Genomic DNA, 24,207 nt, shown 5'->3' with positions numbered 1-24,207 from the left:
CTGCTATCTGCTTAACTATGTACTGTCCCACTCATCCATCCAGTTGTATATACACTTGTTGACTTTCGTTGGCTCTTCCAATTTTGCTCTACCAAGCATTCTCCTTTTTGCTCTTGAACCATCTCAACCTCACCCTTGTGCTGCAACATAAATACCTCTGCCCTTGCTCTAGATCTCCCCAACTTCAAAATGTGCCCTATCAACGAGATCTTGGAGCCAACTGCTCTATTCTTCCATCCTACTCCTTAGGATATCTGATTGAATCTGTTTTGTTTCAGCTGCAATAAAACACCCTTTAGATGTGGTCAGCTGTTTCCACTTGCTTTTTTACTAAGATTCTAACCTTTTATCAGGTATGGTTTGCTATTTTTCCTACAATTTTAAAGTGCTACTATGATAGGTCCGGAAGATTGGTTGCGAATACTATATATTCAATAGAACATGGTGACATTTCTAGTTCGTATTGACATATGAAATCCATCTAGCAACAAATTTATTTTCTTTTACAGGGATTTGACCCACCTCATCAGAGTCCCACAAGGACAATTTATGTTGCCAATCATTTTCCCCCTCATAACGATTTTATTCAACAGAAGTTTCCAGACAATAGGATGATATCATCTAAGGTATGGAGGGATTTAATGAAAGTTGATTTGTTTCATAATGTCTGCTTTTTCAAATACCTATCTGCATTGTGATAGTAACCCTTGCAATTTATAGGAAATTTAGCTTGTGTGATTATCTTGGAGAAGATTATAGCAGCAGTCAGATTATTGCTGTTATTACTTTTTCAGAGTTACAAAGCCAGAACTCAGTATGGACAGGGCGAAACCCTAATCCAGCTCTTTGCCTGCTCCAAAAACCAATTCAAATTGAATCCAATTCATGGTCCCCACAAGAGAGACAGATGTATTCTGTTGCAGCATTGCTGTGGTAATTAAGCAATTTACATTTATACAGTGCCTTTAACATAGTAAAACATCTCAAGGCAATCCACAGGACTAATTCTCAAACAGTAAAACACTGGGCAGGTGCCAAAAGTTAAATGCAAAATTTAAAGGGTATCTGGGAGAAAGGTGGGATGGTTTAGGAAGGCAAGCCCAGAGCTTTGGAACCTAGGCAGCTGAAGGTATAGCCACCAGTCCTGGAGCAATAAAAATTCAGATTGTGCGATAGTTCAGATTTATAGTAGCAGAGACCTCGGAAGGTTGTAGGAGTACTGGAGTTTGCAGAGATGATGGGTGTGGCATGCGGTGGGAACAAGGCCATGAAGAGATTGGAAAACAACGATGGAGATTTGAAAATCAAGACGTTGCTGGACCAGGATTGGAGGAGATCACAGTGGTAGGGAGGAACGTGGTTACGGTAATTGTGTTGTCAAAATGATTAAACATAGAGAAAGTGAGGATATATGCAGGGCTATTTCAGTTAATCTCTGACCCAATGACACAGGTACAGCATTTACAGGGTTAATGTGGTGAGCAGTAAGTTTCTCTTCTGCTTTCTCTATTCGCCTGGTTTTTTTTTCTTCCTCATCCCCTAAAGTGCATGATTACTATTTTTGTCATTGTTGCTGAATAAATTGATTGGTTTCTTTTAAAATTAGGTATATGGTCACCTGGTCAAATGAAATATGCTACATGAAAGTTACTATAAAACCAAATGATAAATAAGTTTTTAAAATAGATTGTAATTTTTGATAGTTTAAATCTTTTGTTGATTGATTTCGGACATCAATGGTGATGAGGATTTTGTGTTTTCTCTTGGAAAGTTTTATCAGAGATTATTATCTCCCATTCTAAGATTAAATAGGGCAGATTTCATGACAACACAAAATTGCATGTAGTTTCTTCTAAAGAGGCATTTTGTGCCCATATTGGTATTAATAATGAGGTTGTTGCCTTTTGTTTTGTTACCCAGTTGGTGGATAGGTTCCCTATTTCTTCTTTTGATCCCACCGGGGGCATCTCCACTGCTGCAAAACATAGCACGGGAGGTGGTGGGGGCGCGGAATCCCACTCTTAATGCATCTACTTCTGGAAAAATTTCAGAAGTGATGGGGAAGCAAAGGTTGACCAATGCAAGTCGCGTAAGCGTATTGGAGAAATTAGTGGGCTGAGGTGGTAACAAACCACCTGGACCTGATGTCTTTTATCCTCTGGTTTTAAAATAGGTATCTGGGCAGATAGTGGATGTACATGGTTTCATCTTCCAGGATTCCATAGATTCTAGACCAGTTCCCTCGGATTCAAATGGTCGCAATCCTGTTATTTTAAAAAAGGAGGAAGAGAGAAAACTGAGAATTAAAGGCCAGTTAGCCTAACATCTGTTGTAGGCAAAGTGGTAGAATCTATTATTAAGGATCTAGTAACAGGGCACTTAATCGATCATGATCTGGTTAACCATCAGCGTGGATTTATGCAAAAATAATAATTCTGAGAGCTTTTTGAGGATATAACCAGTGGGATGACTTTTGTTTAACCATTTACCATAACCAGGTAGTCACTTTAAGAGCAGAAGACATAGGAGCAGAATTAGGCCACTCGGCCCATCGAGTCTGCTCCGCCATTCAATCATGGCTGATATTTTTCTCATCCACGTGGTCCTGCCTTCTCCCCATTAATAATCATAACCCCTGACCCCCTTAATAATCATAACCCCACCTATCTCTGTCTTAAAGACACTCGGTAATTTGGCCTCCACAGCCTTCTGTGGCAAAGCGTTCCACAGATTCACCACCCTCTGGCTGAAGAATTTCCTCCTCATCTCTGTTTTAAAGGATCTTCCCTTTGGTCTGAGATGGTGTCCTCTGGTTCCATTTTTTCCTACAAGTGGAAACATCCTCTCTACGTCTACTCTATCCAGGCCTCGCAGTATCCTGTAAGTTTCAAGAAGATCTCCCTCATCCTTCTAAACTCCCAACGAGTACAGACCCAGAGTCCTCAACCGTTCCTCATACGACAAGCTGTTCATTCCAGGGATCATTCTTGCCAACCTCCTCTGGACCCTCTCCAAGGCCAGCACATCCTTCCTTGGATACAGGGTCCAAAATTGCTCACAATACTCCAAATGGGGTCTGACCAGAGCCTTATACAGCCTCAGAAGTACATCGCTGGTCTTGTATACTAGCCGTCTTGACATGAATGCTAACATTGCCTTTGCCTTCTTAAATGCCAACTGAACCTGCACATTAACCTCAAGAGAATCATGATCAAGGACTCCCAAGCCCCTTTGTCCTTCTGATCTCCTAAGCATTTCCCCATTTTGAAAATAGTCTATGCCTAAATTCATCCTTTCAAAGTGCATAATCTCTCACTTCATTGCCATCACAATTTGCCACTTCATTGCCATCATGTCCTAGCATGTCCAAATCCTTCTGCAACCCCCTTGCTTCCTCAATGTTACCTGTCCCTCTACAGATCTTTGTATCATCTGCAAACTTAGCAACAATGCCTTATTCCAGATCATTAATGTATATTGTGGAGGGCAACACGGTGGCACAGGGGGTGAGCCCTGCTGCCTCACGGCGCTGAGGTCCCAGGTTCGATCCTGGCTCTGGGTCACAGTCCGTGTGGAGTTTGCACATTCTCCCCGTGTTTGTGTGGGTTTGGCCCCCACCACCCAAAGATGTGCAGGCTATGTGAATTGGCTACGCTAAATTGCCCTTTAATTGGAAAAAATGAATTGGATACTCTTTTAATAATAAATAAATAAAAAGGTTAATGTATATTGTGAAAAGTTGTGGTCCCAGCACAGACCCCTGAGGCACCCACTAGTCACCGGCTGCTATCCTGAAAAAGACCCATTTAGCCCCACTTTCTGCCAGTCAGCCAATCCTCTATCCATGCCAGGATCTTACCCTGAACACCATGGGCTCTTAACTTATTTAACAATCACCTATGCAGCACCTTATCAAAGGCCTTCTGGAAATCTAAATAAATCACGTCCACGTCCACTGGTGCTCCTTTGTCTAACTTCCTTGTTACCTCCTCCGAGAACTCTTACAGATTTGTCAGACACGACCTCTCTTTGACAAAGCCGTGCTGACTCAGTCCTATTTTACCATGCACTTCCAAGTTCTCCGCGATCTCATCTTTAATAACAGACTCTAAAATCTTACCAATGATCGAAGTCAGGCTAACCGGCCTATAATTTCCCTTCTTCTGCCTCCCTCCCTCCCTTAAATAGTTTTGTTACATTTGCCACTTTCCAGTGCTCTGGGACCCTTACTGCCTCCAGTGAATCCTGAAAGATCACCACCAATGCCTACACAATCTCCTCCGCTATCTCTTTGGATCCTGGGGTGTAGTCCATCAGGTCCAGGTGATTTATCCACCTTCAGACCTTTCAGTTTCCTCAGAACCTTCTCCTTAGTGATGGCCACTGCACTCACATCTGCCCCCTGATTCTCCTGGAACCCTGGCATTCCACTGGTGTCTTCCACCATGAAGACTGATGCAAAGTAACTATTCAGTTTGTCTGCCAGTTCTTTGTTTCCTATTATTACTTCTCCAGCCACGTTTTCCAGTGGTCCAATGTCTATTTTTGCCTCTTTTTGAAAGAAACTCTTCCTATCTTCTTTTATATTACTAACTAGCTTGCATTCATATTTCATTTTCTCTCCCCTTACTGCTTTTTTAGTTGTCCTCTGCTCGCTTTTAAAGGATTCCCAATCCTCTGGCTTCCCACTAATCCTTACCACTTTGTATGCTTTTTCTTTTGCTTTTATGCTGTCCTTGACTTTTTCGTCACCATGGATACCTTGTCCTACCCTTAGCATGTTTCCTCCTCCTTGGTTTGAGTTTCTGTGCCTCCCAAATAACCCCCAAAAACTCCTGCCATTTCTGTTCCACTGTGTTCCCTGCCCGTCTCCTTTTCCAGTCAACTCTGGCTAACTCCTCCCTCATGCCTTTGTAGTTACCCTTATTTAATTGTAATACTTTGCTCATTTTAAAGGAACCAATCAAATATTTTGAGGATATAATCAGTAGAATGCATGCAGGGGGATTGGATATGGAGGTATTTGGATTTTCAAGAGGCTTTCGATAGGATGCCACTTGAGATTGTGCAATAACATCAGGACTGGTGGAATTCAATATTTTCATTGATTTATGAAAACCGAGAATAGGCATAAACAACACTGTTTCAGTGGCAGGCGTTTAACTATTTCAAAGATCAGTGCTTGGCCATTTAGTTATTTACAGTCTTTATTAATGACTTGGACATAAGCATAACATATCTAAGTTTGCAGATGATACAAAGTTTGATGGGAAAATAGGCAGAGTGGAGGACACTAAGCGATTACGCAAAGATAAAGACAGGTTTGACAGTAGTATGGCAGATGGAATACATTGATATGGACTGGGTGACCTTGTACATGAATCACAAAGTTAACATGCAGGTACAGCCAGCAATCAGTAAGGATATGTTAACCTTGTGTCAATCTTTTTGCAACAAGTGTACTGAAGTCTTATCACCATTATGCAGGGCATTTTTGAGGCCACGCATAAGTAGTATGAATAGTTTGATTTTTTTTTTCTAAAGGAGTGATATACTTGTCCTAAGGGGAGATGCAACAAAGGTTCACTTGACAAAGATTTGGAAGAATGAGAAATGATCTTATAGAATCACATAAAATTGGTATGAGGTTTGATCGAGTAGATGCTGAGAAAGTATTTTCTCTGGTTGGGAATCTAGAATTTGGGGGTCACAACCTCTGGGCCAGGGGATCCTAGAAACATAGAAAACAGGAGCAGGTCATTTGGTCCTTGGAGTCTGCTCCGCCATTCAATATGATCATGGCTGGTCATCCAACTCGCTAACCTAGTCCTCCTTTCCCTTCCACATCTTTTGATCCCGTTAGCCCCAAGAGCTATTTGTAATTCCTCTTGAAACCATACAATGTTTTGGCCTCAACTGCTTATTGTGCTACAGGCTTTCATTCTCTGGGTGAAAGAAAGTCCTAAAAGGTTTACCCCGTATCCTTCGACTATGACCCCTATGTCTGGACGCCCCCACCATCAGGAACATCCTTCTTGCACATACCCTGTCTAGTCTAGTTAGAATAGATATTATGCGATTCCCATCTCATTCTTCTAAACTCCAGTGAGTATAATTCTAATCGACTCAATCTTTCCTCAAAAGTCAGTCCAGCCATCCCAGAAATCAGGCTGCTAAACCTTCTCTGCACTCCCTTTATAGCAAGAAATTCCTTCCTCTGATAAGGAGACCAAAACTGCACACAATATTCCAGGTGTGGCCTCATCACGCCCTGTATAATTGCAGCAAGACATCCCTGCCCTTGTACTTGAATCCTCTAGTCATGAAGGCCAACATACCATTAGCTTTCTTTACTGCCTGCTGCACGTTTACCGTCAGCAAATGGTAGACGAGGACAACCAGTTCTCATTGCACATTCCCCTCAATTTATAGTCATTTAGATAATCTGCCATCCTGTTTTTTGCTATCAAAATGGATAACTTCACATTTATCCATATTATGCTGCATCCGCCATGCATTTGCTCATTCACTCAGCCTGTCCAAATCATACTGAAGCATTTCTGCATTCTCCTCACAGCTCACCCTCCCACCTAGCTTTGTGTCACCTGCAAATTTGGAGATAACATGTTTAGTTCCCTCATCTAAATCATTAATATATATTGGTAATAGCTCGGATCTTAGCACTGATCCCTGCCATATCCCAATAATTACCCATTTGGGAAAAAGGCCTGTTTATTCCTACTCTTTGTTTCCTGTCTGCCAATCAGTTTTCTATCCATCTGAATACACTATTCCCAATCCCATGCGCATTATGTGGGACTGTGTCGAAAGTCTTCTGAAAGTCCAAATAAGCCACTTCCGCTGGGTCCCCTTCATCAACTCTACTAGTTACAGCCTCGTTGAATTCCAGTAGATTTATCAGGCATGATTTTCCTTTTGTCAATACATGCTGATTATACCACTGTTTCCAAGTGCTGTGCTATAAAATCTTTGATAATAGATTCTAGAATTTTCCCCACTACTGACAGGCTGACTTGTCTATAATTCTCGGTTTTCTCTTTGCCTCCCTCCCTTATTAAATAATGGGGTTGCATTAATTACCTATCAATCTGTAGGAACTCGATTCTATAAAATTCTGGAAAATGACCACCAATGTGTTCACTATTTCTCGGACCACTTCCTCAAGTACTCCGGGGTGTAGATTGTCAGGCCCTAGAGATTTATCGGCCTTCAATCCATCAATTTACCCAACACCATTTCTCTACTAATACTGATTTACTTCAGTTCCTCCCTTTTGCTAAACCCAGCCTCAGGACTAAGGTTCAGCCATTTAGAAATGAGATGAGCAATTTCTTCATTGTGATGTGAATCTTTAAAATTCTCTTGTTGTCAGTTGTTGAGTAGACAGAGATTGATAGATTTTCTTTCAGAACAAAGGGAATTAGGGAATAGTGCAGAAAAGTAGAGTTGAGGTAGAAGATTAGCCATGATTTTGTTGAATTGCTTACTCCATTTCCTAATTCTTTCTTTCCAGGCCTAGTTATCACAGTTAAAACATTTAGAATTTTAGTTGCTTTTTGAGTGACATGTAAAGATAGATTATAATTTAAGCCAAAATAAATGTGGCTTCTATTTAAGGCTGTGATGGATAGATTCTGGATCAGTAAGGGAATCCATGGTTACAGGAAAAGGCAGGAAAGTGGATGTGAAGAATGTCTGATCAGCCATGATCCTATTGAATGACGGAGCAGGCTTGAGGGGCCGAATGGCCTACTCCTGTTCCTATTTATAATGATCTCCTAAGCAAGACTCAACAGGCCTCTACATTTGGTTCAACAATATGATTTTTGCATTTGAAACCACTTATGTGCCTTTTTTTATAATGTATGTATAAGTACTTTCCTTTTCCTTTACAGTACACAATATGGAATTTTATCCCAAAGAATTTATTTGAACAATTCCGAAGAATAGCCAACTTCTACTTTCTTGTAATATTTCTTGTGCAAGTAAGTGTGCTTAGTGACTGTATGAAAATTATTGTTATCACTGGTTGAACATGCCCCCCCCCCCCCCCCCCCCCCCCCCCCACCTCCCCATTTGATTCAGACTTGGGACCCGAAGGTCATCTGTTTTTTTAGAATTAGAACAGTACAGCACAGAACAGGCCCTTCGGCCCTCGATGTTGTGCCGAGCAATGATCACCCTACTCAAGCCGACATATACCTATACCAGTAACCCAACAACCCCCATTAACCTTATTTTTTAGGACACTAAGGGCAATTTAGCCTGGCCAATCCACCTAACCCGCACATCTTCGCACATGTTATAACCATCACATTACTCCAAATAGCTTTATGACTATTTGGTTTCTATGTAGGTGATGTAACTCTCCACCTGGAAATCGCATTCCTTTTTTGTATGTAAATGAAGTCAAAAAACACATTAGTCAGCTTTTGGTTTCAGCTTACAAACAATATTATAAGAGGACATTTTAGGCTGTTGGAATATACTGACGTTGCTGTTCTTTCTACAAATTGTTTCTTTGTCATAAGTGCTGAGCACAAAATTCACAAACCATTGATAATGGGCATCACAGTAGTTAACACTGTTACCTCACAGCCGCAGGGACCCAGTTTCAATTCCAATCTTGGGTGACCGTCTGTGTGAAGTTTGCATGTTCTCCCCATGTCTGCATGGGTTTCCTCCTCGTGCTCCACTTTCTTCCCATAGTCCAAAGATGTGCAGATTGGCATGATAAAATGCCCCCTGGAGTCCAAAGGTTAGTTGGGGTTGCAGGGATAGGGTGTGGGAGTGGGCATCGGTAGGGTGCTCTTTCAGAGGGTTGATGCAGACTCGATGGGCTGAATGGCGTTCTGCACTACAGGGATTCTATGATAAATTCTGCAAAGATACCAAATGTGTACATTGTTGCATCCGTAGTAGTTATGAAATTTTAAGTAGAGTTCATATTGGTTACTTTCATCTTTTCCAGCTGATGATAGATACTCCTACCAGCCCTTACACCAGTGGACTGCCATTGTTTTTTGTAATTATAGTAACAGCAGTCAAACAGGTGAGATATGAAACTAATATTCATTATTAGCCCTGAAATCATTATATATTTTGAACTTTGTATTTTTACTTTGGTTGAATCTATTACTGAAACCATTTCTGACTAGAAAGCGGATGGACATCTTGCTATGAAATTAGCCATTGAGATATTTCTGAGAAATTTAGGTTGATTTTGGTTAATTTTATTCTTCCTTGTGATAAACTAACGAAGGATAAGGTGTACCCTTTAATTTGTGCAGGGAAATCCAAACTGCAACTTCTCTGGAATAGCACCCAAGTAAGGGGCAGTTGGCGAAAAACACCAACTATTTTCAGCTTTTTGAGGGCATTATTCCTAAATGAAGATATCTTGGGTCATCGGCTGGCCCACCTGGGCTGCTCTGCCCCCCGATGGGCCGAGTTCCTGACGTCGTGGGCCACGTGTCAAGTACCGCCACGCTTGGCCGGGGTCCTAACTGCTGTCCAGGGGCACTTATGCTACGGCTGGGGGGACTAGTGGGGGGGTGGCCAGGGGGTAGGCTGTCAGGTCAACGATGGCGGATTGGGTTTGCGCACAGCTGGCACCATGTTGTATGGCACGACCGGTGCAGATCATGAGCTGTGCACATGCAGCCCACCTACAGATTCCTGAACCGCCCGGCGGCCCACGGGCAGGTTCCTGAACCGCCCGGCGGCCCACGGGCAGGTTCCTGAACCCCTCGACCCCCTTCCTCCACAATCTCTGTTATATCCATCCCCGATGGAATGAATTATGGTTACTGCACATTGGTGGCAATAAGGACATGCCTCCCATTTTGAAATGTAACTTTAATTGGTTCCACGTTCTCAGTGATGCCATCACCACCGGGCTCATCGTGAACGTGCCGGCGAGAACGGAAGAGGGGCAGTAGCCAGGGCCTGCAAGGCAACCCTACACATGAGGTCCCCTCGATTTGAACCCACTCGGCCCCCGGTTCCCCAAGCTTTCCCCACACCATTTCCATGTTCACCGCCCAGTAGTAAAACTTCGGGTTTAGTCGCGCTAGACTTCCCAATTTCCGTCTTTTCTGCAGGATCCTCTCCGAATCCTGGGTGTCTTCTCTGTCTATACAAAGGCCGAAATTAATTTGACCACTTGAGCGAAGAAGGACTTGAGGACGAAGATCAGAAGCAATCAAAACACAAATCTTGGCAAGATATTCATTTTGATCGTCTGCACTCTCTCAAGGGAGAGTGGGAGTCCATCCCATCTCCTTGGGTCATCCCTCACCCCCTCCACCAATCTGGCCAAGTTCAATTTGTGTAGCTGGGCCCAGACATGTGCAACCCGATCCCGAGCTATCTAAACTGTTTATGCCAGCATGAATGGCAGTGCCCCTAACTCTGCCTCCCTACATTTGGAGTTTACCGGGAATATCTCACTCTTGCTGAGGGTCAACTTGTAACCTGAAGCTTCCAAGCTCCCTCAGAAATTGGATTATCTTTCCCATGCTTGCTCGGGGTCAGACATGTAGAGCAACAGATCATCTGCATCCTCTATGCTTCCCCTTTCAATGCCTCTCTACCCCTTTGATCTAAGTGCGATGGCCAGTGGTTTAATTGTCAGTGTGAACAGCAATGGGGACCAGGGGCATCACTGCCTAGTGCTCCTGTGCAGCCAGAAGTAGTGTGAGCTCACCGCGTTTGTCTGGACATTTGCCATGGGAATATTGAATAGCAATTTCACCCATGAGTGGAACGGTGCTATGTCTTTTCGTCCGACGTCATTTCGTCCAACGACACTTCGTCCACTTCTTTTGGTCCAATGTCTTTTTGTCTGCCCGTCTTTTGGTCCAACGTCACTTCTTCCAATTATCCAATTACAAATAGTTTAATTTAGTTTTTCAATGTTACTGCTCAAGGATCCTCTCCACCTATTTCGCCTCTTGAGGTTGAGTTCTGCATTTGTGCTGCTTGATCTCCAGACATTATTAAGATAAGCTGCAGGATATTCACCCATGTATGCTCCAGCGTGATGAGAGCCATTGTATCTGATGGAATATTTGATCATTTCAGACCTGTAATGTCAGAACCCACTGCCAACCAGAGGTTTTAATCACTTGACGAAAATCGATTTTAAATCTGCTTCTTTCAGAACTGCACTCATTGTCTAAATCTAATTAGACTCCCACTTATATCTGTGTCTGTCGGAATTGTAGAATATCAAATCATCTTGTCCTCTCCCCATTATTCTCTCTCGGGTACAGTTCTGGAAATCTAACTTTTAGGGAATTTACAATTTACATCAATTTTAAGTAATTTCGGGAATTTTAAGTAATTAGTAAACTTTTAGATTTTTTAACTGCATTTTTAGATTTTTTAACTTTTTAACTGCATTTTTCAACTTGCATTTTACTTGCATTTTATAAATTACTTGCATTTTAGCAATTAAATTCACTTGCTGTATTGTACTTACATTTTATCAATTAAATGGTTTTATACGGAGTTAATTTGTAATTGGATAATTGGACGAAGTGACGTTGGAGCAAAAGACGGGCGGACAAAAAGACGTTGGACCAAAAGACGTGGACGAAGTGTCGTTGGACGAAGTGACGTCGGACGCAAAGACGCGACACGGAGTGGAACACTGGCCCAAACCCGAATCTTTCCAGGACCTCTAAGCGGTACCTCTGCCCCCACCCGATCAAAGGCCTTCTCTGTGTCCATTGATATGACCACTTTGGAGATCTTCCTGGATGGGGCCATGACCACAAATAAGTACTGCCTGATATTGGCCGACAGGTGTCTGGTCCTCTGGAATCGCCTTTGGCAAGGAGCCTTCCAGCTGCTTCACCAGAACCGTGGTCGGCACTTTTGCATCAGTGTTCGGTAGGAAGATGGGCCTGTATGACCACATTGCACCGGGTCTTTTTTTAGGATCAGTGAAATTGATGCATATGCCAACATGGGCGAAAAATCCCCAGGCACAGTGAGTCTTTGACAGTGAATGTGGCCCTAACACTGCTACAAATTGCTTGTGGAAGTCCACCGGGAAATCATTCGGACCTACATGTTCACTAGCACCACCGGCACACCCTCCAGAACCCCACTCACCATTACACATCGTCTCCCTGGGTTTGTTACAATGTTGGCCTCGTCTGATCCCTGGTCCTCAAATGCATTTCTTCTAGAAAGACTACTTCAGTTTTCAAGTGGGCAAACATCCGGGATCTCTTGACCGGCCCATTTAGGGTGTCCAGGTGATTTTTACAGGGAGTCTCTGAACCCCCCCTCCCCCATTGGGGTCAGCTGTATCCACCTTGTGGCTAGGACTCCGCATGCCCAGGCCCGTCTCTTTTCCTGGCCCTTCGAAGGTGGCCACCACCCTCCTTCAACTCCTTAAATACAAATACCTATATGGCCAGCATTCATCCCCTCCCCCTTCCTCTTCTCCTGCCCTCTTTGATGAGTTCACAGACCCCCACCCATCCCCCAACAGCAACATATACCCATCAGACATTGACATGTTGCCGTACCACCCCAACTCTGCCAGTCCAACCGTGCCAGATGCCGCCTCCACCTCGGGCAGCCTTTCGCGGCCTCTCCCTTCACTTTACCTCCGTTTACTAGCATAGCTGCTGGTACGGTAGCCCTCACTTGAAAGAAAAATGCAAGAACTGGACCTGAAAGGGCCCGAACAGCCCTTAACCCTGTACTCCCTGCCTAACAGTACTGGAGGGGAGAAGCAGGAGGGGGAAAGGAATAAAAGAAAAGGCCTAAAATAAACCCGCACCCCCCTTCAACCAGATGAATTATCCCAGGCACCTATATGGTTCAACCCTGGAACCAGAAACAGCAAAACCTTCAGGCACTGTATCTAACAACAAAACCCACATGTAACCCAACACCAACACAAAATTTCCATAACTTTGTGCACCCGCACTCAACTCGCTCCCAGCCCATTTTTATGTATTTGCCTCTGGAGTTCTCCTGCAGTGAAGGCCATCAGCTTCTCTGGAGGACAGGGTGGGCATCCACTACTCGACAATGTCCGCCGTATTTTTTTTTTTGCCACGTGGCTCCTCTGACAATGGAGCGGGATTTTCCTTGTTTTTTTTACTTTTGCTTTTTACTGCCAGCTGACATTTTAAAGCGTCAGAGCTGTTGAAGAGATTCGATTTAATCTACCTCTTTCCAGCAACAGTGCCCGTGGGGGAGAAAAAAAGGGGGTTGAAATTGGATCTTTAAGCCACCCTGTGTGCAACTACTTAGTCCATGACCACCACCGGAAGTCCAGGAGATCAGGTTTTGCTTCTTCAGTGCACTGAGGCCTGGGAATGAGCCGAGTCCAATGCTTGGTGGGTATCCTGTCACCCCCTGGAGGGTGGGGGACCTTTCTGGTTGACTAAGCAGCCTGTTCTCCTCTTCATTGGTGGCTGCTTGGCGTGCACTAGGCAAATACGGACCCTGGGTCGGGTCATGATCCCTTGTTATCCTGTGGGTTAGTTCTGGTAGTTCTAGCTTTTTCCTTCCTTTGGAAGGCTTTGACGGTTTGATCATATCCGAACATGTTGCTCCCAGTCCTCTGCATAATATATGGAATGTTGTTGGTTCTGAACCGTGCTTTAGTTTGGTGTTAAGTTGAGTTGTGTGTTATATATGCAACTCCCCTTGGAATTGGGGTTTTGTGTATTTTATTTGCTTTTGTAAGGGTGAGTATGAAGAATCAGCGCTTGACTCCTGGCCCCTCCACAAAGTGTTGGGAGCATTTTATTTAACAGTATGGATTTAGTTTTCTCTATTCTAAAATGATCATTTATAATTGGGCATGGCAAGAAGTGAAAATTCTTGTTTACATTAGATTATAAATGAAAATATTGTTTATATATTTAGGGTTATGAAGATTGGTTGCGGCACAAAGCAGATAATGAAGTAAATAACACTGCTGTGTATGTGATTCGAAGTGGTGGTCTTGTCCAAACAAGATCACAAAACATAAGAGTAAGTCTTTTTTTCTCTCCAGTTTTTGTAGTGCATTGATTGTTTTATTCATTCCTAAAAAGAGTGCATTGCTGGCAGGACCAGCATTTATTGCCCATCCCTAATTGTCCTCGAGTTGCCAGACTCATTGCAGCACAGAACGAACCCATGCTGACTTTGCAGAGCAATTCATTGTTTAATTTCCCTGTTTTATTGTTGTAGCCCATGCAAGTTTAGTTTCTTTAAGTGTCCTTAAATCATTGTCTCCATTCCCACTGCCCTTCGAAGCAGCAAGTACCCAGCCTTTAACATTGTGTTTTTAAAAAAAAAAAATTCTTCCTTCAATCCCCCATTTTCCCCAGACCCAGCTTCTCCAATACAACCTTGTAGCTAAAATTCCCAACCCCTGGAATCATTCCAGTAAATCTCGTTTGCACCCTGCCAAGGACCCTCCTGCCCTTTCTAACGTGTGCTGACCAGAATTCTAGTTGTGACCTAACTAGAGCCTTATAAATATTCAGTGTAACTTAGCTGCTTTTGTACCCGGCCCCTGCATTTATGAAGCCCAGGGCCCCATATACTTTGCTCCACTCTCTCGATATGTCTTGCCAATTAAAAAGATCAGTGGCTTTGTCCCTTCACCTTCGTTAGAAATGTGCCATTGAGTCTATATTGCCTCTCCCTATCCTTCCTACCAAAATGCATCACTTCACAATACTAAATTCCACTTGCCTGCCTATTCTACTGGCCCATCTATGTCCCAATGCATCAATTTGTATTATTCTCTGTTTATCATCAGAAAATTTGAAATTTTACAAATGTAACATTCTGCGCATGTTGGTAGTCTGAAATAAAAATAGAAAATGCTGGGAACATTCAGCAGGTCAGGTAGCATCTGTGGAGAGAGAGAGACAAGAGTTAATGTTTCTGGTCAACAACCTTTCATCAACACCTGATAAAAAGGTTAACTTTGAAATGTTGCTGTCTTCCAATGTGCAAGATATTGGAATGTGCATATCGATAATAAAAATAAAAAGCAGTGATCCCAGTACACCCATGGCAAACTCCACTGTCTGTCATCCAGCAGCTGAAAAGCAACTATTTACCATAACTCGTTGATTCTTGTGTTTAAGCCAATCTTTGCTCCAATTGACCCTCCTGTTTTGTGAATCATCTTTCTTGGTAGTTTGTCAAATGTTTGTTAAAATCCTCATAGAAGACTTCCGGTGGCGGCGATGTTTGAGTGAGCCGCACATTCGGCGGGCTCTCACTCCGGCGGGACCCCCCCGCCCGATGGTGATTAGGTTCCACAGGTTCGTGGACAAGGATTCCCCGTGATAGTGGGACCACGGAGCGGCAAAAAGGAGGCCGCGAAAGTGCTGGAGAGCGGGCTGCAATCGATGGAACCGTGGGAGGCAAGGAGGTAGAGGAAGAGAGAGAGAAAGAGACAGAGGCAAGGAGCAGAGGAAACTGACCTGGAACTTAAGATGGCGGACACACGGACCTTTCTTGCTCCAGGAGAAGAAAAACAGTTTTGGAGTCGCTGAAGCAGGACAACTTGGACCCACTTCAGATGCTCAAGAGGTAAAAGTTAAGGAGCTGGGAGAAGGAAGGCGGCAGCGAAAGTGCTGAAGAGCGGGCTGTGGCACATGGAACAGCGGGAGTCCAGAAGGCAGGAGAAAAAGGGACAGAGGCAAGGACCTGAAGAAAATTATCTGGGACCGAAGATGGCGGGGACACGGACCCCGGACTCAGCAATCCAGCAGGCCCTGGATAACATGCTCCAGGTAATGAAATCCAGTTTTGAAGCGGGACAGCTTGGACCCAATCCAGAAAGCGGTGGATCAGCTGAACCAGAGGCTGTATGCGCAAGATGTCAAAGTTAAGGAGCTGGGAGAGGCGGTGGAGGAGCAGGCGGATGCGCAGACGGTTGCAGCACTAGAAGTTGACGGGCTGAAAGAGCGGCAGAGAAGACTGCTGGACAGAGTGGAGGAGCTGGAGAATAGAGTCTGCAGGAACAACCCGAGGATGGTCGGCCTCCCGGAGGGGGCTGAGGGAGCTGATGCCGCAGCGTTTGCAGCAGACCCGTTGAAGCAGCTGATGGGGGCCGAAGCCTTTCCGCGACCGCCAGAGCTGGAGGGGGCACACAGTGCAGGCGAGGCAGGGGCGGCCGGGCGGACCCCCCCGGCCCGATGGTGATTAGGTTCCACAGGTTCGTGGACAAGGAGCGGGTGCTGTGGTGGGCAAAGAGCGCCAGGAGCAGCACGTGGAACAACAGTGTTCTCCGCATTTATCAGGACCTAAGCCAGGAGGTGGCTCGGCGGCGAGCAGCCTTTAAAAATGTCAAGGAGGTGCTGTTCAAGAAGCATGTGAAGTTTGGTCTGCTGTTCCCAGCTCGCCTATGGGTCACGCACCAGGGTCAACACCACTCCTTCTCCGAGCCTGCAGAAGCGATGGATCTTGCGAGGGATCAGGGGCTGGTCCCGGAAAGAGGCCCCACGGAAGTGAATTAGGGCCCGAGGATTACCGTGGGAAGGTACGCCGAATGGGCCTGGACTGCTGTTCAACGGTTTGCTGGGCCAAAGGTGCCAAGCGGAACATTTGGGACTCTTTCCTTTGTTCATGGACATTGGTTTGGGGGGTTTACTTTTTTTTTCTCATGGGTTTTTTTGTTCTTTTTTTCTGTTTTTTCCGTGCAGCTCGCGGAGGACACTGGAGCCGGCTTGCTCCAGTGGGTTGGAGAGGGGGATGGGGCGCCGGGGAGTGGGGTGGAGGACGGGGAAACAATGGGAATGAGACAGGAAGGCGCCGGAGTGTTGAGTCACCGGGCTAGCAGATTAGCTAGTCAAGGGAGTCAGGTGGAGTGGGGGGGGGGGGGGGGGGGGGGGGGGGAGAAGATCACAGCCAGTGGATGGCGGGGGTATCGGGAGGGGAGATCACAGCCAGTGGATGGCAGGGGTATCCGGGGGGGGGGGGATCACAGCCAGTGGATGGGGGGGGGGGGGGGTTGTTCTGCTGACGTGGGAGAGACTTGAAATAGGCACTGGAAAGGAGGTCGAGGGTGGAGGCAGCCAAAGGGCGGGCCAGGAACGGCGCGACGCACGGGCCGGGGGCCGGCCCGAGAAAGGCTATGGCTGACCGGCGGGGTGGGGGGGTGGGTTGTGCCCCCTGACCAGGCTGATCACCTGGAACGTCAAGGGACTGAATGGGCCGGTTAAGAGGGCGCGGGTGTTCGCGCACTTGCGGGCTCTGAGGGCGGACGTAATTATGTTGCAGGAGACACATCTGAAAGTGTCTGACCAGGCTAAGGAAGGGCTGGATTAGCCAGGTCTTCCACTCGGACTTGAAAAGGTTTATGGAGCAAATGGGGGCAGTGGACCCCTGGAGAGATAGACAGCCGACAGGAAGGGGCTACTCGTTTAACTCGCACGTCCATAAAGTATATTCTAGGATAGATTTCTTTGTACTCAGCAGGGATTGTATAGGGGAGGTAAAGAACACGGAATACTCGGCAATTACTATCTCAGACCATGCCCCGCATTGGGTAGACCTGCAGATCGTGGGAGCGAGCTACCAACGCCCGCAATGGAGGCTAGACGTGGGACTGCTGTCGGAGGAGGGGATCTGAGAGGCTTCGGAGGTGTATGCAAAATTACTTGCAGGTGAATGACACTGGGGAGGTCTCAGCGGCGACCCTGTGGGAGGCGCTAAAGGCAGTAGTGTGGGGGAGAGCTGATTTCAATTGGGGCCCACAGAGCCACAGCAGACAGGGCAGAGATGGATAGATTGGTCAGGGAAATGGGTCGGATAGATGAAGAGCACGCGGAGTCCCCGGGGGGGGGGTTTTACTCGGAGAGGCAGAGACTACAGGCGGAACCTGGGGCACTATCCACGAGTAGGGCCGTGGAACAGCTTAGGAAGGCGAGGGGAGTGGTGTACGAGCATGGGGAAAAGGCTAGCAGACTGTTAGCGCAGCAACTCGGGAGGAGGGAGGCGGCCAGGGAAATAGGTAGAGTGAGGGATGGGGAGGGATGCAAAGTGGAGGACCCGGCAGGATTGAATAAGGTATTCCGGGACTTCTATCGCAGGCTGTATACTTCGGAGCCGCCGGAAGAACCGGAGGAGATGAAAAGGTTTCTGGACGGGTTAACCTTCCCTACAGTAGGTGGGGGGCAAGTGGATGAGCTGGGGGCCCCGATTAGAGTGGAGGAGGTATTGGGGGGCCTAAAGGCCATGCAGTCAGGGAAAGCCCCGGGGCCGGATGGATACCCAGTAAAGTTCTATAGGAAGTTTTCTGAGCTGGTGGGCCCGGTCTTGGTGAGGGTTTTCAATGAGGCAAGGGACAGAGGGACCCTGCCGCCGACAATGTCGCAAGCCACTATATCACTGATATTGAAGCGGGGTAAAGATCCGGAGGCGTGCGGGTCCTACAGGCCAATCTCCCTGATTAATGTTGATGCCAAGCTCCTGGCAAAGGTACTGGCGGTTAGAATGGAGGACTGCGTACCGGAGGTGATTGGGGAGGACCAAACTGGGTTCGTGAAAGGTAGGCAGCTGGCGGCCAACCTGAGAAGATTACTTAATGTGATAATGATGCCCCCGGCGGGTAGGGAGGTGGAGGTAGTGGTGGCAATGGACGCCGAGAAGGCCTTTGACCGGGTGGAGTGGGACTATCTATGGGAGGTGCTCGGACGGTTTGGGTTCGGGGAGGGATTGGTGGATTGGATCAAATTATTATATCAGGCCCCAAGGGCAAGCGTCAGGACTAACAAGTGTCGGAGTACTTTAGGTTGTACCGAGGGACCAGACAGGGCTGCCCGCTCTCCCCGCTGCTGTTTGCGCTGGCCATAGAGCCGCTGGCGATTGCGCTGAGAGCCGCAGAGGGATGGAAGGGGAAGGTGAGGGGCGGGGTAGAGCATAGGGTCTCTCTTTACGCAGACGACCTGCTCCTGTACGTGTCGGACCCAGTGGCCGGGATGGGAAGTATACTGGGAATGCTGAGGAAGTTCGGCCAGTTCTCAGGATACAAATTAAATACGGCCAAGAGTGAAATGTTTGTGGTACAGGCAAGGGGCCAGGAGAACAGATCGAGAGGGCTACCGTTTAGGCTGGTTGAGGAAAATTTCCGGTATTTGGGAATCCAGGTGGCACGAGACTAGGGCAGGCTGCACAAGTTAAATTTGGCCAGGGTGGTGGAGCAAATAAGAACATAAGAACTAGGAGCAGGAGTAGGCCATCTGGCCCCTCGAGCCTGCTCCGCCATTCAATTAGATCATGGCTGATCTTTTGTGGACTCAGCTCCACTTTCCGGCCCGAACATTATAACCCTTAATCCCTTTATTCTTCAAAAAACTATCTATCTTTACCTTAAAAACATGCAATGAAGGAGCCTCAACTGCTTCACTGGGCAAGGAATTCCATAGATTCACAACCCTTTGGGTGAAGAAGTTCCTCCTAAACTCAGTCCTAAATCTACTTCCCCTTATTTTGAGGTTATGCCCCCTAGTTCTGCTGTCACCCGCCAGTGGAAACAACCTGCCCGCATCTATCCTATCTATTCCCTTCATAATTTTAAATGTTTCTATAAGATCCCCCCTCATCCTTCTAAATTCCAATGAGTACAGTCCCAGTCTACTCAACCTCTCCTCATAATCCAACCCCTTCAGCTCTGGGATTAACCTAGTGAATCTCCTCTGCACACCCTCCAGCGCCAGTATGAAGGGAGTGTTTCGGAGATGGGATGCACTCCCGCTGTCGCTGGCAGGGAGGGTGCAGACTGTAAAGATGACAATCCTCCCTAGATTTGTTTATTTTTCAGTGCCTCCCGATCTTTATCCCACAGTCCTTCAAAAGAGTTAACAGGATGATCATGAGCTTTGTCTGGGCGGGAAAATCCCCGTGGGTGAAGAAGGCGCTGTTGGAGAGGAACCGCAGTGAGGGAGGGCTGGCTTTGCCGAGTCTGATTAGTTCTTACTGGGCGGCCAACATTGCTATGATAAGGAAGTGGATGGTGGGTACGGGGTCTATTTGGGAGCGGGTGGAGGCGGCTTCATGCAGGGGCTCCAGCTTGGCAGCCCTGGTCACGGCTCCTCTACCGCTGCCGCCGGCCAAGTACACCACCAGCCCGGTAGTGGTGGCAACCCTGCGGATATGGGGCCAGTGGAGGAGGCATGTAGGGGAGATGGGGGTGTCTGTCTGGGCACCAATCTGCGACAACCATCGGTTTGCCCCTGGGAGTATGGATGGGGGGGGTTCCGAGTATGGCGGCGGGCGGGGGTGGGAAGGGTGGGTGATATGTTCCTGGAAGGGAGCTTTGCGAGTTTGAGGAGCTTGGAGGAGAAATTTGGGTTGGTAATGGGAAATGATTTTAGGTATCTACAGTTGCGGGACTTTGTTCATAGACAGGTCCCATCTTTCCCACACCTCCCGCCAATGGGGATACTAGACAGAATAGTCTCTAGGGGGGAAGAAGGGGAGGGTAGAGTCTCGGGTATTTATAAGGTGCTCATGAGGGAGGAAAGGTCCCAGACAGAGGAACTGAAACTTAAATGGGAGGAGGAGCTAGGCAGGGAAATGGAGGACGGGCTGTAGGCAGAGGCCCTGAGTAGGGTAAATTCGACCGCGACATGTGCTAGGCTCGGGCTGATTCAATTTAAGGTCGTTCACCGGGCCCATATGACGGTGGCTCGGATGAGCAAATTCTTTGGGATAGAGGACAAATGCGCTAGGTGCGCGGGGAGGGACCAGCGAACCACGTTCACATGTTTTGGGCATGCCCTAAGCGGAGGGGGTACTGGGAGGGATTTGCGGGGATCATGTCCCGGGTGCTAAAAACAAGGGTGGTGATGAGTCCAGGGGTGGCAATTGTTGGGGTTTCGGAAGACCCGGGAGTCCAGGGGGAGAAAGAGGCCGATGTTTTGGCCTTTGCTTCCCTGATAGCCCGGCGACGAATACTATTGGCGTGGAGGGATTCAAAGCCCCCGAAGACTGAGTTGTGGCTGCGGACATGTCGAGTTTCCTGGGTATGGAAAAAAATTAAGTTCGCCTTGAGGGGATCTGTACAGGGTTCGCCCGGAGGTGGCAACGATTTATTGACTTCTTTGCGGGAGAGTGAGCGTTCAGGGGGGGTGGGGGGTGTAGAGTAGGTAGGAGGGAAAAATATGGCGGGTAGTACCGGTGGGAGAGGAGCAGGCTTGTGCAGTATGTTACGATTGAAGTATTGAAAGTACATGGATGTTTGCACATTTTTGCCTTTTTTTGCTTTCTTTCTGTTGATGTCTAACTGTTTACAAAGCCAAAAAACTACCTCAATAAAATGTTTATTTAAAAAAAAAAATCCTCATAGAAAGCATATGTTTATTCCCTTCAACGGCCTACTTTATTACTTCAGCAAATTTCCAGTTAGATCAGGCTTGTAGAATTTGACATTCACATTCTCTCCCTCCAATGCCTGTTGATTGTTTTTTCCTAAGTCATGTTCAGTCCGACTGTGCAACAGTCCATCAAGTGCAATTTGATTATTGCAGCCACACGTATCCTGATAGTTAGATGAGGTTTACTGGTGCTCTCGCCCGCAAGCAAAGAATTGGTAGACTCCCCCATGACATTAACAGATGTGAGCCAAGCCTGATGTGGTCAGTCAACCAGATGAAAAATAATAGTTGAAATTCACCATCGTGTTAGTTCTTGAGCATGAAGCTATGCCAACACTTGTCTTTCCTGCAGCTGGCCCAGTGACCCTCGCATTTGTTGCTTCCCTTCCTTTTTTTTATTATAAATTTTAGAGTAGCCAATTCATTTTTTCCAATTAAGGGGGAAATTTAGCGTGGCCAATCCCACCTAGCCAGCACATCTTTGGGTTGTGGGGTGAAACCCATGCAAACACGGGGAGAATGTGCAAACTCCACACAGACAGTGACCCAGGGCCGGGATCGAACCTGGGACCCGTCGGCGTCGTGAGGCAACAGGGATAACCCACTGCGCTACCGTGCTGTCCCTTCCCTTCCTTTTTTGAAAAAATAAATTCAGACTACCCAATTCTTTTTTTTTTTTCCTCCAATTAAGGGGCAATTTAGCAAGGCCAATTCACCTGCCCTGCACATTTTTTTGGGTTGTGAGTGTGAGACGCACACAGACCACTGGGAGAAATGTCCAAACTCTACATAGACAGTGACCCTGGGGGCCTGGATCGAATCCAAGTCCCTGGCACCAAGAGGCAGCAGTACTAATCACTGCGCCAGTGTACTGCTCCTGATCCTCCCTCTTGCCACCTCACTTCCTCCCACTCGCTACCTCTCTCCTGACCCCATGTTCACAGCCAGCTTTTGGGTCAGGTAAAATGTCAATCGGAAGGGAGGAGAGGTGACAAGTCGAAGGGAGGTGGCTGAGAGATGGTGGTCATGAAGAGAGATGGCGTAGGTTGGTGTGGAGGGATAGGTTTGCTCTTCTCCACTCTAACCAAATGGATTATGCCTCTGCCTCATCAATGACACCCCCTCTTTTTCCAACACTTCAATGTCTTCCCGAACCAAAATTGCCGTCCCATCTCTTCTCTACTGCCCTATCTTATCTGACAGTATCCTTGAATATTAAAACACAATTTTGAAGTATAAAGTCACAATTCTGTTATTAGCAGCATATCTCATTCCCAAGAGGCTATTTATGCATGTAGCTCACCAACCTTATTCGCCACACTTGAGTTCACATGCATGAAACCTTTCTTTGTTGTCCTCAAATGCTCCAATCTAATATGGTATTAAAGAATCGTAGAATTACAGTACAGAAGGAGGCCATTCGGCCCATCGAGCCTGCACCAGCCCTTGGAAAGAGCACCGTATTTAACCCACGCTGCCACCATATCCCCGTACCATGTACCATGGGCAGCACAGTAGCATAGTGGTTAGCACAGTTGCTTCAAAGCTCCAGGGTCCCAGGTTCGATTCCTGGCTTGGGTCACTGTCTGCCTGTGTCTCCGTGGATTTCCTCCGGGTGCTCCGGTTTCCTCCCACAGTCCAAAGATGTGTGAGTTAGGTGGATTGGCCATGCTAAATTGCCCTCGGTGTCCAAAAATAAAAGGTTAGGTGGGATTACCGAGTTACGGAGATATGGTAGAGATGTTGTCTTGAGTAGGGTGCTCTTTGTAAGGGCCAGTGCAGACTCGATGGGCCGAATGGCCTCCTTCTGCACAGTAAATTCTATGATTCTATGAACCCAGTAACCCAACAGAACCTTTTGGACACGTAAAGGGCAATTTAGCGTAGCCAATCCACCTGACCTGTACACCTTTGGACTGTGGGAGGAAACTGAAGCTCCTGGAGGGAACCCATGCAGACACTGGGGGAACGTGCAGACTCTGTACAGTCAGTGACCCGAGGCCAGAATTGAACCTGGGAGCCTGGAGCTGTGAGGCAGCAGTGTGCCACCATGCCACCCATTGCCACCCACTGCTACTGTGCTGTCTAGAAACTATGCAACACCCTCATTTAACATGGAACATACAGTGCAGAAGGAGGCCATTCGGCCCATTGAATCTGCACCGACCCACATAAGCTCTCACTTCCACTCTATCCCCGTAACCCAATAACCCCTCCTAACCTTTTGGGCACTAAGGGCAATTTAGCACGGCCAATCCACCTAACCTGCACGTCGTTGGACTGTGGGAGGAAACCAGAGCACCCGGAGGAAACCCATGCAGACATCGGGGAGAACGTGCAGACTCCGCACAGACAGTGACCCAAGCAGAGAATCGAACCTGGGACCCTGGAGCTGTGAAGCCACAGTGCTAGTCACTTGTGCTACCAGCTGCCCATATTTCCTTATGTGCCTTATTCCTCTTTTCTACTTCTACACCATCCGTGTCAATTTGGTTTATATCCTCTCCACTCACACTTGCAAACCTTTAGAAACCATGGAAAAGTTACAGCACTGTCCCATGCCAGCGTCGGTACACCCAGGTGCCCTTTCTAATCTCACCTTCCGCACCCAGTACATAGCCCTGTAGTTTAAGCACCTGCAGTACAGATACAGGTACTTTTTTCAATGAGTTTAAGGTCTCTACTTCCACCACCAACTCTGGGAGCGAATTCGGACTCCCACTACCCTCTGCGTAAGAAAAGTTCTTCCGGTCTTCTCGACTTCTGCCACTTATCTTGAATATATGTTCCCGGGACTTCTGGCAGCTCCTGCTTTTAAAGGACT

The 24,207-nt window shown here is 46.9% G+C and overlaps 1 protein-coding gene across 1 annotated transcript in view; it reads left to right on the top strand.

The window, feature by feature from the left end:
• Window positions 1-24,207, top strand: part of atp11b (ATPase phospholipid transporting 11B (putative)) — a 190,280-nt gene that overhangs the window by 5,458 nt on the left and 160,615 nt on the right. The window contains 4 exon segments of the mRNA XM_038817479.1: window positions 510-626; window positions 7,917-8,006; window positions 8,993-9,073; window positions 13,924-14,031. Coding sequence (XP_038673407.1) covers window positions 510-626; window positions 7,917-8,006; window positions 8,993-9,073; window positions 13,924-14,031 — 396 coding nt within the window.

The sequence above is a fragment of the Scyliorhinus canicula genome, chromosome 13 (assembly GCF_902713615.1).
Source record: "Scyliorhinus canicula chromosome 13, sScyCan1.1, whole genome shotgun sequence".
In the NCBI taxonomy this organism is placed as follows: Eukaryota; Metazoa; Chordata; class Chondrichthyes; order Carcharhiniformes; family Scyliorhinidae; genus Scyliorhinus; species Scyliorhinus canicula.
Note: the sequence above shows the minus strand (reverse complement) of the source record. Positions and strands in the feature narration are given on the sequence as shown.